Source organism: Neovison vison, chromosome 13 (genome assembly GCF_020171115.1).
Source record: "Neovison vison isolate M4711 chromosome 13, ASM_NN_V1, whole genome shotgun sequence".
Lineage (NCBI taxonomy): Eukaryota > Metazoa > Chordata > Mammalia > Carnivora > Mustelidae > Neogale > Neogale vison.
The window spans coordinates 94,749,416-94,764,451 of NC_058103.1; the positions used below are offsets into that span (position 1 = coordinate 94,749,416).

At 35.0% G+C, this 15,036-nt stretch overlaps 2 protein-coding genes across 2 annotated transcripts; both read right to left on the bottom strand.

Annotated features, from left to right (window-relative positions):
• Positions 1 to 786: 786 nt before the first annotated feature.
• LOC122893151 (olfactory receptor 4L1-like) lies at positions 787 to 1,725 on the bottom strand. The gene has a single exon (XM_044229996.1). The coding sequence runs from the start codon at positions 1,723 to 1,725 to the stop codon at positions 787 to 789; it is 939 nt and encodes a 312-aa protein (XP_044085931.1).
• Positions 1,726 to 8,656: 6,931 nt separating this feature from the next.
• Positions 8,657 to 9,598, bottom strand: LOC122894610 (olfactory receptor 4K13-like). The gene has a single exon (XM_044232382.1). It carries the CDS (start codon positions 9,596 to 9,598, stop codon positions 8,657 to 8,659), a length of 942 nt encoding a protein of 313 aa, XP_044088317.1.
• Between the last annotated feature and the right edge of the window lie 5,438 nt (positions 9,599 to 15,036).

A 15,036-nucleotide genomic window follows, 5' to 3' on the forward strand; every position in this document is an offset into this window, starting at 1 on the left:
TTATAAAAGGTAGGCAACTTGACTACTTCCTGCTTTGTTGTGATGTGATTGCCTGGAATATACAGGGGCTTCTTCATTTTCCCTTGTCCATGGGGATTAACACAATAGTAATGCTCTTACTTGATTCTTGAGATATAGGAGAACAAATATGTATACAAACATGAAAGAAGGAATAAGGTAAAATGAGCTGTGTAATATATCTATCAGGTGGAATTTCTGTTTTTTTAAGGAAAAAGTATGTGTTTCTTGTGAGTAAATGACACTTAGATCTATATACTAATAGAAACTAATCTGTTTCACCTTATTAAAAAATAATTCTTACGCATCCTAGGATCCACAAAACTGTGAGTTTATGTGTGTGTGTTTAGGAGTTTATAAGAGTTCATATAATTTTAAACACACTTAGTCAACTAGAGAATTTAGTTGAAAGTCTGCTAATTCTGAATTAAAAATAGATAAGTAAATTCCTTTTTGATTCTTCTTTATTTAATGAAATTTAGTCTTGGGTATTTCTTGGTTTCCAACTATAGTTAGTGAGTCAGATTTTTTCTATTTAATTCTTTATTACATTAAAAAGTATTAACCCTAACTGAATTGAATTTTAACTAAAATAATCATTCTTCCAATAAAACCAAACATGTTATAGAAATATAATGATGGAATATTTGATAATTTCAATGTATATTATGAATATTTTTAAAAGCTACAAACATAATGAATTAATATCAACTTATTCTGAGATGTACATGGATTTTGCACTGAAATCTTCATCATTGTGCTTATTGCCTAGAACGTCTGTCTGGATCTGATGTGTTGGGTCCTCAATCTATTCATAGCTGCTTTCATTTCCTGGTTTCTCAGAGTGTAAATAATGGGGTTCAGTAAGGGTGTGATAACCGAGTAAAACACAGAAAGAAATTTATCCACTGAAAAGCTACTGAATGGCCAAGCATAAATGAAGATACATGGCCCAAAGAATAGAGTGACCACAGTAATGTGAGCAGACAGTGTGGACAGAGCCTTGGAGAGTCCACCAGAGGATCGACGTTGGACAGTTACCAGAATGACAGTGTAGGAAATGAGCAGGAGTATGAAGCAGATAAAAGACAACAGTCCACTGTCAGCAATTACCAGTAACTCCAGAATATAAGTCTCAGTGCAGGCAAGTTTTAGAACTAAAGGAAGGTCACAAAAAATATTGTCCACTATATTGGGGCCACAGAAGGGCAAGGTGATAGTAAAAACCATTTGGCTCATCGTATGCACAAAACCAACAGCCCATGAGAGCAGCACAGAGCCCATGAGGACCCGGCGATTCATGATGGATGTGTAGTGAAGAGGTTTGCATATTGCAATGTATCGATCAACAGCCATGACTATGAGAAGAGTCATCTCACTGCCGCCTAAAAAATGGAGAAAGAACATCTGAGCCATACAACTCCACAAAGAAATAGTTTTATTCTCCCTGAGGAAATCTGTGACCATCTTAGGGGTTGTGATTGTGGAAATAGACATATCCAGGAAGGAGAGATTTCCAAGAAGGAAGTACATTGGTGTCGAGTACAGAAGTGAGTCAAAGGTTACGGTGATGACGATGAGAAGGTTTCCTGCCACAATCGCTGCATAGGCCAACAAAAATATGAAAAAAAAGAAAATCTCAAGTTCCCAAGTATTGGTGAGTCCTAACAAAACAAACTCAGATATTGAGCTATTCATTGTATCCATCTAGTCTATGTAGGGGTTGTCAGAAAGTCATTAAAATGTAGAGTACTGAAAAAAGTGATAATTTAAACTGTGAGAATTTTGAAGATATAGACATATAGAAAGTATTTGATTCCTATAGAAAGAGAAAAGATGAACATTTCTGAAAAATACATTTAATTTATTAATTCAAGCAGCATTCACATTATCAAATTTATTTTCAGCCAGAAAGGAAAAAGATAAGAAATTAATTCTAAAAATTGTAAACAGAGTTTATAGTCATAGAGTGCATCTCCACAGTAATTTGTTGTTTCTGTCATGAGTTTATGAATGTATGAACCATGAGTTCAATAGGCCAATGAGTAAAAGAGCCAAATGATCATTAGTCAAGTGATTCAATCTTTTGCCTCCTTCCCCCTCCCTAATTTAAAATGCTCAGGTGCATGGAAGTTGATATCTTTTTGACAAATTGCTTTCGGGTAATTTCTCCATCATCTATGCTGTATTATCACCCTTCTCTCTCTTTTGTTTTTAAATATTTTTTATTTTTATTAGTCGGGGAGAGAGAGAGAGAGAGAGAGAGAGCAAGTATGAGCAGGGGCAGTGGCAGGCAGAGAGAGAGAATCGAGCTCCTTGCTCAGCAAGGAGCCTGATGTGAGACTTGATCCCAGGACCTTGGGATTATGAGCTGAGTTGAAGGCAGACACTGAAACAACTGAGCCACCCAGGCATCCCTCCCCTCTCTTTTATCTTAAAGAGGTATACCAATGATTTCACTTATTTCTTATTGTCCCCAAATTATAATAAATCAACCTTCCTAGGAAGTTTCTGGACAAGACCACAATGTTTCTCAGCATCCATGTTTCTTTCTTTACTTCTTTCCCTCCCCCCACTTCTTTCCTTCCTCACACCTTTCCTTCCTTCTTTTATTCTTTCTTTCTTCTTTCTTTCTTTTATTCTTTCTTCTTTCCTCCCCTCATCCCTTTTGTCCTCGTTATTGTTGCCCTCCTCTTCTTCCTCATTCTTCTGAATAGTGCTGTGTATCTAATACTTTGATTTCTGGACAAAACTTGCGACCTCCATCGTTGAGCCTTTTTGCCTGTTTTCCTGAATCTATTGTTGCTGGGTTTTTGACCCGCGTTTTCTTTCTAGTCCCTTTACATTCTGTAAGTATATGGTCTCTGAACAACCAACAAATGTTTGCCAAGTAGTTTTTGTTTCCTTGGCTCCTAAATTCTTATCATCTTTGTACCTAGTGCTTTCCTCTGACACAGTATCACACTTGTGTGCAGACTGACTGGACTCTTACTTTGGATCATACATTCTTGACACTTGTACTCTGTATGTGTTTCCAAATTGACCTGATACTGTTGGCTCACTATTATCTAATTTTCATTGTGATTTAGATATTTTATTCCCAACTTTCCTCCTTCCCTTTCTTTTCTTCCTTTAAAAAAGCTATTAGTGATGTATACCAAACACTCAGATCTAGACTTATATAGTCATAAAAGCACATACTTATACTATGTTCTAGTCTTGGAACACCAAACAGAATGTGGACAATCTACTCTGAATTTCCTTTTTTTTTTTTTTTTGCTTAAATATTTCATGAAATATTCAGATGTTACTGTTAGCTTAATGATCAGAATTAAAAAAAAAAAAAACTGAGTCAAGAATGAAGAGTTAAATTCTAGTCCTGGGCTCAGCATTTACTAGAGAAATATACTCTTAACTTTTGAACAGTGATTTATTTTTCCATAAAAATGAAATGATACCTACACTACTACCTCACAGATTGTCATGAGGCCCAGGGTAACATATACAGGATATATTTGTATATTTCATTGAATATATATAGGTCCTATGTATGTGCATTCAAATAATTCTATCTTTAGCATTATTTCATTTTCTGATGTTGTAAGGATACTCAAATCAGCAAGAACCACAGAAGTATTTTACTATGGAAGACTTGGTAAAGAAAAGATTTTTTTAAAGATTTATTTATTTATTTGATAGAGAAATCACAAGTAGGCAGAGAGAGGGAAGTGGGCTCCCTGCTGAGCAGAGAGCCTGGTGCAGGGCTAGAACCCAGGACCCTGAGATCTTGACCTGAGCCAAAGACAGAGGCTTAACCCACTGAGCCACCCAGACACCCCAAAGAAGATAATGCTAATGAAAACATTTTTCTCTATGAAATATAAATGATATGATTACCTAGTTGTCTTAATTATAAAGACTTAATGTCATCATTGGTATATATTTCATTCAGTAATTGAGTCTACATACTAGTTATGCATAGCTTTGAAACTATGCAGTCCTTAATTTCAAAATACTAACAGGAGGAAAATCTTGAGAATTATAAAAGTAATTTTTTAGTTCAATTTGTAAAATTGGAAAATTAAAAGCAAAGAATTATATTTATTAATTTAGCCTTTGTTTGAAAATTTATAAGCTCCTTCATAAAATATGTCCAGGATATAGATGGATTTAATTCTGTCACAATAGGTGAAATCATTTATTATGACAACTTGACATTTCTTTTATTAAAGTGTAAAATTGCAGTTTATTATTAATACCGATATTTAAACTTACCAGTTATACCTGAGGAGTGGTCTCTTCAAAGACATGCAGTCACTGGGAGATCCTGTATATATATTGTTTATCTTTTTTACACCCATGATGATATATGGCAATCATTTGCAAGTTAAAAAAAAAAAAAAGACAAGAATCATATACATAAGGTGGTGACTGGTGATCAACCCTCAAAGGGAATTATTAAAATAAACATGCTTAGTATTCCCTAGAGTTCAGAACAAGGACTTACTCTCTCATTATTTAAATGGATTGTGAATTCACCAAGTGTATCTGTCATGTGAACTTTCTCTAATAAGTGCTTTGCACTAACTCGTGTTTTGGTTGGACCAGGATGAGCACATTTATAGAAAATGGATCTATTATAAAATAAAGACTTGAGGAAATTATAATTCTATCAATCTGATTACATCAGTCTGAATATTTGTTATTAATTTGGTAATTGGATGCATTTATTCTGTGAAATTAAAGTAGTGAACTGAACAAGGCATATAAGGAAATTCATGGTACAAACCAGTTCTTAACAGAGACAAATCTCCTTTTACCATGTAAAGGGAGAGAAAGAGAGGAGAGAGCTTGAGCGAGCAAGCAGGGGATTGTTTCATCATGGTAATCAGTAAATGAGTAATGGTAATCAATGTATAATTCCTTAATGAATTTTTACAACCAACCATTCTGGAGATAGAGAATTTTGCTAGCCCTTTTTAATTATATATAACTTTATGATGACTCAAAAGTATAAAAAAAGATCTGTAGCAAACCTTTATAAAACAATGCAATTAAGCAAATAAAATTCTAAAGGCTAACAGCATAACAATATATGATTGCAGATGAGTTCATATGCTACAGAAATTTTTCTGTATTTATTCTTATATATAACTTTTCCATGTTTCTCCAATTAAAATCCTCTTGAAAAGGTTACAAGAAAGTGAGAGTAGTAAATATACGATAAATGTGATGCCACATTCATTTCCAAAGCCCATAACAGACATTGTTAATAGATTTCTCAAACTTTTTAATTGAACCTCAGAATTCTTTTTTAAGACTTAGTTCCTTATACAGCCACTAACAATTAGAATTGCCATGACGAATAAACCTTTTAAAAATATTTATGGATGGGGTGTCTGGGTGGCTCGGTGGGTTAAACCTTTGCCTTCAGTTCAGGTCATGATCTCAGGGTCCTGGGATTGAGCCCTGCATCAGGCTCTCTGCTCAGCTGGGAGCCTGTTTCCCCTTCTCTCTCTGCCTGCCTCTCTGCCTACTTGTGATCTCTGTCTATCAAATAAATAAGTAAAATCTTTAAAAAAATATATTTATGGATGGGGTGGCTCAGTCAGTTAAGCATAAGTGAAGCAGATAAAGTCAATTATCATATGGTTTCACTTACTTGTGGAATATAAGGAATAACACAGAGGATATTAGGAGAAAGAAAGGAAAAGTGAAGGAGGAGAAATCGGAGGGGGAGACGAACCATGAGAGACAGTGGACATGTAGAAACAAACTGAGGGTTTTAGAGGGGAGGTCTGTGGGGAGATGGGTGAGCCTGGTGGAGGGTATTAAGGAGGGCATATATTGCATGGAACACTGAATGTTATACGTTAACAGTGAATCTTGGAACACTAAAAGAAAGAAAGAAAGAAAAAGAAAGAAAGATAGAAAGAAAGAAAAAAGTTAAAAAGAAGTTGGGGTACCAGGTGGTGGGTATTATAGAGGGCACGGTTTGCATGGAGCACTGGGTGTGGTGAAAAAATAATGAATACTGTTTTTCTGAAAATAAATAAATTGGTAAAAAAAAAATTTTGTGTTTTTTTTTTTTCCTAGCAAATCAAGACTGTGTAAGCCCCAGATAGGGCTTACCACTAAACACAAGAGAGAAGTGGGGGGAAGCATCTGTCTTCAACTCAGGTCATGATCCCAGGATCCTAGGATCAAGCCCCACACTGGGCTCCCCACTCATCAGGGAGTCTGCTTTTCCCTCTCCCACTACCCATCCCCTCCACTCCTGCTCTCTCTCTGTTTAAAAAAAAATCTTTAAAAAAATATTTATGGTGAGGAAACATATGCCATGATTTAGTGTGGCTTTTGAGGAAATGTTTGCAAGAAGAAGATTCTTTAATATAGAAATCAGAAAGATAATATTAGAACAATATTGGTATTCTGACTCAATTACCCAAACCAAGATATGGAAGCAACCAAAGTGTTCATCACTAGATGAATGGATAAGGAAGATATGGTACATATACAGAATGATATATTACTCAGCCATAAAAGAGAATGAAGTCTTGCCATTTGCAGCAGAATGGATGGACTTTGAGGGTGTTAAGTGAAATGAGTCAGAGAGAGACAAATAACATAAAATTTCACTCTTATGTGGCATCCAAAAACAAAACAAATGAATTTTAAAAATAAACAAAAAGCAGAATTAGACATATAAATAAAGAGAACTAATGGTTGCCAATGGGCAAAATAGGTGAAGATAAGTGGGAGATACAAGCTTATAGTGAGGGAAAGAACAAGTCACGGGAATAAGACCCACAGCATAAGAAATATAGTCAGTAAAATTATAATATATGGTGACAGATGGAGCTACACTTCTGGTGAGCTGAGTATAATGTATAAATTTGTCTAATCACAATATTGTACACCTGAAACTAATGTAATATGTATTTAAACTATACTCAAATTAAAAATTTCATAATCAAAAAACAAAAGATATTAAAATGTTTTTAAAAAGTGAGACATTTAAAAAATTTTTTAAAAACATAAAAAGAGATGGTTCCCAAGATGTTCAAATAATTTAAGGTTTTCTATTTGCCTTTGGAAATCTTTACAGTTTTCATAAATTCATGTATTATTATTATTTAAATAGTTTTTCATTAAATATTATTATACTATTAAATAAATTCAGGCTTGCTATCTGAAATAACCCATTAACAATTCCCTCTTCTTTTACTTTTGCTGTATTATATTCTCTACTTAAGATAACAGAGATATACCAAACTGTAATATATATGGGATCCCATCTTTCCCTTTATCAAAACACATTAATGGGTTTATATTGATAATAAAAATGAATCCACTAGCCTGAAAACCCTGGCCTTTTCCTTTCCAAAAAATCTCAGCATAGATCTTCTCTCTTCTATTCATCAATGTCCTTCATCAAGGTCTCTCTTTAATACTTACACAAAATCTTTCTCACTTAACTATGTCTAGGTACACTGGCCATTTTCCTGGAATGCTCTTTCCCTTGCTTAAATGTCTAATTCTAGAGCTTTCTTAATGTATTCGTATAAATGTCTCCCCTTAAAATGGTCTTCTGAGACCACCACACCTAACATAGATGTCTCCCCTTGGTTACTGTCTCTGGAACAGGGATCAGGTCTGTATCTATAACCATGTATCTGTGTTTCTTTGGGCAGCAATTGTTACCTAGTAAATATTTTTTTAATGTTTCATGAATGATGAAATTCAGCTGAAAAAGCATTGAGTGTTCATGTGATCTGGTAGAGCAAGCTCTACCAAATTCATGGTTTTAATCTTGAATATTTCAGTTGATATTAATTCTTAGAAAACCATTTGAGTACTCAAAGATATGTAGGAAATAATTGTTTTTAGGCATGTTTTTTTATATTTTATTAAAGATAATTAGCATATCGAGGCTATCTAGTGAGAAAGTATTCTTATCCTCAATCAAATCACAACCCCTCTGTGAAGACCCATATGGTTGACAAATATTGACAGATATTTGAACACCTATTATGTTACTTAATATAACTTCAGGAAAAAAAATTGATACTAAACACCATATAGTATGTTGTCTTACTAAAGTTATGTATTTTTACATACTGACATTAAAACTTTTAAATTTTTTTTTAAAAAGACATATGCTTATGTGTTTTAAACATTCATCAGGGTTGTTTCTCTGAATTCTTCTTTTCTTAAGATTTTATTTATTCATTTGAGAAAGAGAGAACACAAGTGGTGGAGAGATGTACGGGAGCAGCAGTAGGAGAGGGAGAAGCAGACTCCCCACTAAGCAGGGAGCCGATTGTGAGGCTCAATCCCAGGACCCTAGGATTATAACGTGAGCCAAAGGTAGATACCCATACATCTGAGCCACCCATGAACCCCTGTTTCTCTGAATTCTAAGGCAAGGAAGTAATGAATGCACACTTATTTTATATTAAATCTGTGCTATGAAATTTTCCACTAGATTTTTAATAAAAGTGAACTTAATAATTGTGTGAATTTTAAGGGAATAAAATAGATGGTATTAATATTTTTATTTTAATTATTCCAATAAATATATTTAAGACTCAAAAGCCCCAAATAGCAGAGGACACAAAAAAGAATCAGACTTTACTTAGGAAGTGAACCAGGAACCAAGATGCTGGCTACTGAGTCTCTTAATGGCTGCTTTCATTTCCTGATTCCTCAGAGTATAAATAATTGGATTAAGGAGGGGGGTGATTATAGAGTAAAACACAGAAAGAAACTTATCTACAGAGTAACTACTGAATGGGAAAGCATAGATGAAGATAGTGGGACCAAAGAAGAGTGTGACCACAGTGATATGAGCAGATAGTGTGGACACTGCCTTGGAGGATGCCCCAGAGGAGTGCTTCCAGATGGTGACCAGCATGACAATATAGGATATGAGCAAGAAAATGAAGCAGACCAGGGAGAGGAGTCCACTGTTTGCAATCACCAAGAGCTCTAGGATATAGGTGTCACTGCAGGCAAGCTTGATGACCAGGGGAAGGTCACAGAAAATGCTGTCCACAACGTTGGGACCACAGAAAGGTAAACCTGCAGTGAAAACCATCTGGCTTGTGGTATGTATGAACCCAATTGCCCACGAGAGCAGTAGAAGTACAATGAGAGCCCTGTGATTCATGAGGGTCTTATAGTGCAAGGGTTTACATATGGCAACGTACCTATCCATGGCCATAGCTATCAGAAGAGACATCTCTCCACCCCCAAAGAAGTGCATAAAAAACATCTGGGCCATGCAGCCCCACAAGGAGATGGTCTTGCGTTTTCTAAGGAAGTCCGCAATTACTTTGGGAGTTGCAGCAGAAGAAAGACACAAGTCAAAAAATGATAAATTTGCCAGAAAGAAATACATGGGGGAGTGAAGATGGTTGTCAACTATTACAGAGATCACAATGAGGAGGTTTCCTACTATGATGGCTACATAGACAAGAAAGAAGATTACAAAAAAGAGTATTTGAATTTCTTGAGAATTGGAAAGTCCGAGCAAGATGAACTCAGAAACACTTGATCTGTTGTTCAGGAGATCCATTTAACCTTTTGCATGTTTGTCAGAGGTTGCCTAGAAGAAGAAAAAAACAAGGTGTCACAGGGACTCAGAAGTCAGTAAACCTCATCTTTACTTACATGCTGTCTCATATGTAGGCAAACATCCATTTTGGTAATATGACTGCTTCGCAGGTATTTTGCAGGAGATATTTCATAGGACCACATGACAGTACAAAGTGTGGAGGGCATGGAGCCAACTAAATGAATTTGTGTGTTGGTTATCAGGAGCAAGGTTGCTTGGACATTTGAGAAAACCTCTCCCTTCTTGTTCAGCTGCAGAGCAGACTGTGTGAAACACTTAACTTATTAGAAAGATAGAAAAGAGTTTTGGAAGGCATCAGCAAAACAGATTTTTATATTTTTCAGAAAGTGCATTTACTGACACATTTTTGTGACAGTCTCAGTATGCAGCAAAAAGTTTGCCATATTACAGGCATCTGGGTGGCTCAGTCAGTTAAGTATCCAGCTCTTGGTTTCAGCTCAGGTCATGATAATCGTGAATGGTGGGATTGAGCCCCCTGGAGGCTTGCATTGAACCCATGCAGACATCTTCAGATTCTTTCTCCCTCTCCCTCTGCTCATCCTCTCTCAAATAAATAAAATCTTTAAAAAAGGTTTGCCATATTAAATATTGCTGAAGTCACATAATCTGCATTATGCTTCTTAAATAGAACTGATTACAAATCATGAGCCTATGGTTGTTAGAAGGTTGAATATGGGTACGGTTATATTATTAACTGAGATTAAAGCCCATTACTAAGGGAAGATTAAGGCTGTTAGAATTGAATGACCAGGGCGCCTGGGTGGCTCAGTGGGTTAAGCCGCTGCCTTCGGCTCAGGTCATGATCTCAGGGTCCTGGGATCGGGTCCCACATCGGGCTCTCTGCTCTGCAGGGAGCCTGCTTCCTCCTCTCTCTCTCTCTCTGCCTGCCTCTCTGCCTACTTGTGATCTCTCTCTGTCAAATAAATAAATAAAATCTTAAAAAAAAAAAATTAAAAAAAAAAAAAAAAAGAATTGAATGACCAGATGAACTCTCAAAACTACAGATGCTCACTTACATATTGCCTAACTCTTCATGTGATTAGACATGAAGTATATCCTATCTGTGCATGCGTATCCAGTTGATGCAAAATTGAATTAAATATCCATTTTTATCTGGTATCTTTTCTAAGTCATATGTTTTCACATATGTAAGTGAAACATAATACATTATGTAAGTGAAACATAATACATTAAGTGAAACATACAAGTGAAACATTCTATTACATATGTAATAGAAACATCTAAATCACTCTCATTAATACTAGTGAAGTTTACCATTATAGTCTTGTTATTATAGTCTTGTTCCACTTAACTCCCATTAGTGAGGGGTAAAGAGTAAGGTGAATCATTGACCTTTGTAAACATGATTTTATAAAATTTCAAATATGTTGGATTGTTTGAAAATAGTGCCATTTTGGATTACTTAGCTTTCTTGGACCTATCCTTTCTCACAGTTACTTCCTTAAAGTTCTTTTAGACTTTAACTTTGTCAAGATGGAAAAAGTCATATATTATGTTACTGACTGAGATGGATTCAGCTAAGCTAAGTGAACTTTTAAAAAATACACACATATCAGGGGAATAGGTCAGCCCTCGATGTATATAAATTCACTTTTTCGAGACCTTCCTGTTTGCCTGATTGTAGCTCTGTTTTTCAAGTCTTATTCCAGGCTTGTAGTTGCTCTCCAGTCCTTTCCTTGCTTTTATGAAAGCCTAGACCCAGGCCTAATGCAGATCACCAGAAAAGAAAATAGAATACATGGTTTCAGGGTACCTATTAAACTTTTGGTTACATAGTTCAAATTTTAAAAATACAGTATATTAGATAACATAATAAGCATTTACTCATATTCTCTTTTCTATACGTGGTTACTATCACTAACACACACAGTTATTGTAAGTGGCTTATAATCTCCCATTATGTTTGACACCATCTTTCAGAGTAGCATAAAAACTTGCTTCTTTCAGGGGTGGCTGGGTTGTTTAGTCATTAAGTGTCTGCCTTCAGCACAGGTCATGATCCCAGGGACCTGGGATCGAGCCCCATGTCGGGCTCCCTGATCAGCAGGAAGCGTGCTTCTCCCTCTCCCACTCCCCCTGCTTGTGTTCCCTTTCTTCCTGTGTCTCTCTCTATCAAATAAATAAATAAAATCTTTAAAAGCAAAACAAAAAACGTTCCTTATTTCACAAGGAAATAGAACTGAAAATGGAAATCTTTGTTAGTTCTCATTCACAGATGTGAATGTGTATTTGTTCTTTGTGCTTCACACCCCTGCTGTAAGACAATGATCTTACCTAATGAACTGTACCTAAGCTACAGTTTCTGGACCTTCTGTATTTGTCTGCAGTATGCAATAAGTACATTTGCAGTTGCACATGGGTCTAGCAGGGATAGAGTCCTAGACAAGATGCTGTCTCTAAATTTTTTTCACATTTAAAGTGTTTAACTACTTGGCCATTTTCAGAATGTTGCCATAGGAAAGTTGAATTTTCTCATACATTTTCTAATAATTCCTAAGAAGTTAATGATACCATCAATGTTTTATAAGTGGTGATATTCTATGATTTTCAAAGTCATGAATCAGGTACTTTACCCTTGCATTTCTATCATTTATCTCTCCTTTAAAATAATTGCGTTTCTAAAAACAATGACGGAACTTTCTCTTTTTGCTATATATGTCAAAGAATAAAATCTTTCAACCTGATAAAGATAACCAAACAATTTGAGCATACCTAGATTTCTTTTCCCTAAGAATAACTTACTTTGCTGGACTGTTATCTTAATTCCTGGTAGCCATTTATATAGTGTTTCTGATTTTTGTATTTTTTTTTCAGTTGTGACAAAATCAGGTATATTCCAGTTTAATTTTACCCTTTCAGCCTTATATTCAGTTATCTTTTTGTTATTTGAACATATCACTTATGGATACATTTAAGGTTATTAATGAAAATAATGAGATAGATGAAAATAATGAGATAGATGGTATGTAAGGTAGAGTAATGGCTCAGGATTATGTAACCTACCTGTTTGCACTTGGACTTCAGAAGTAACATTGATATGAAGTGGATGCTTAATCTTCATCATTCAGTGATTTTATTTTCTGCTCCGAACTTCAAAAGACAGCCGTATATCAGTGTATCCCTAGGTAGAAGGCACAAAGGAGAACACTCATTTGATTGTTTTAGATTCCCCAGAGACTAGTAGTAAAAAAGCAATTGGGATGTTAAAATAAATTTGTGACATTACAGGAATGAGACATCATTTTTCATCCATAGAATTGATAATACTTTAAGACAATATTCAGTATTCAGGTGGGCAGTGGAAAGGTAGGACTAGAGTTGAATTATGAAGATTTTATATTATGTTCATTCTTTTGTTGGACTTTGTTTTCTATAGTAATCACTGAAAATATATTTAGGAAAATATAAATATTCTAGATTATTTTAATTCTAAATTGCATTAAGGCTGAAATTTTCACATTTAAACTCTAATCTGTCTAGAATTTATTGGTAAATACTGTGAGGTAATTTTTTTATCTTTGCAATTAAATAATAATTCATTCCAGTAAGAATTTGTTATGCTTTCTTTATAACCTTTTGAATTTGTTGATAGATCAGGCTCTTCTCCTGGTGTACTCATTTTCTGTTTTTTTCTCCCTCACAATTTTCGAGGAGATACTACAAATTTTACTACTCATTATGTTTACAATATATTTAATGTATGGAAGAGCAAGTCTGCACTCACTCACTGCTTTATTTATTCACAGTTTTCTTGGTGAGCTTCATATGGTTTTATTCTAAATTAGATTTATTTTCTAAAGTTATAAAATTCCACCGATATTTTGATATTACAGTATTAAACTTATAAGAAATGTAGAAAAAATGAACAGAATTACAACATTGAGTCTTTCATCCGAAAGGATTTTATTTCCTCTAAATGTCTGCCTACTTATGACACAATAAAATTTTCTCATCTTCATTATCAACACATTTTTTGCAACTCATTTTTTATTATAATTAATTTTGCCTATTTCCTACTTTGATGCTTTACTTAATATGATCTTTTTCTTTATCATAATTGATTTTATTGTTTGTTTTCATTTTTTACATATTTAAGTGGTAAATGGTATCATTGTGGAAATTTCATTTGCAATTTTTTCCAGTTCATTGTCTTCTTTGTTTTAGGTTAGTTGTAAAATAACCTATAAATATTAATAACATATTTTTTCTAATACATTTCTTGTGTGTTATTGTATTAACTAGAATTTTAGAGCAATGCTGAATAACAGTGATAATAGCTATGGCAGAACTTGTTAGTTTCCCAACCATGACCCTTCCTTATTTCTTAAAAAGAAAGCTCATTTTCTTGGGATCAGCTGTCAGTGCACTTCCTTGGAGTCTCCAACCCACACACAAAGTTGATCTCCCTCCCTGAGCCAGTCACAGTTTTTCATTTTCCTCACCAGTTTAGCAATGAGTCCAGACCATGTACAAGAGACTGCCGAGTAGCCTTCTCCCATTCTTCATTAGTATCAGACACCTGAATTCATTAAATAACATTGTGCACCCTTCCCTGCAAGAAAAAGTTGCCAATACCATGAAAGTAAACAATGTTATTAGGAAGCTACTTGGTGAAAATTCTTGTAGGTGCTGACTCCTAGGAGAGTTTTATACTTTTCCTCTCCCCAACTCCATTTTTTCTCAAGTCTATTTGGAAAATTTTGAGTTTTTATACTAATGTTAAGTACTATAAATGCTTATAGTTTAATGCTATCAGTTAAATATTGTACAAACAGAAGGATGTTAAGTAAAGACTCAAGTGACAAAATATCTGAGTTGCTAACAGGAAATGTTCAGGGAAACCAAAGATGAGCATCAGCTGGAAGCTACCACCAAATCTAAGCTGGAGGGGCAAAAGAAGATGCAGTCATGCCATCGCCCAAGGGTGTGATCATGTATTTGTTTTCTTCTTCTCCCTTGAGAAACTTCCATGAACATAGAGGCCTCATCCAACCAAATTTATTATCTCATATCTGTGTAGGTCCAAAATCCAACATTGGTCTCACCGCGATACAATCAGGTGGTTGGCAGGACAATATTCCTTACTGGAAGCTTTGAGGGAGAAACTGCTCCCAGACTCATGCTGGCTATGGGCCAACTTTAATTCCAGGTGGTTGTAGAATAACATCTCTGTTTCCTTACTGATATTTAGTCTGGGGTTGTTCTCGTGGTTTAGGCATTGCCTGTATTTGTTGGTCATGTCTTTTTCCTCTTCAAAACCAGAAACAGTGCATTAAAGCCTCAAATCTCATCCTTCCTGTATTCTTTTTGCTTTCTCTGAATCCCTGAAAGGTTCAATGCTTTTAAATACTCATGCA

Coding starts and splice junctions, on each gene's coding strand:
- LOC122893151 (XM_044229996.1), bottom strand. CDS start 1,725: ATGGATACAATGAATAGCTCAATATCTGAGTTTGTTTTGTTAGGACTC.
- LOC122894610 (XM_044232382.1), bottom strand. CDS start 9,598: ATGGATCTCCTGAACAACAGATCAAGTGTTTCTGAGTTCATCTTGCTC.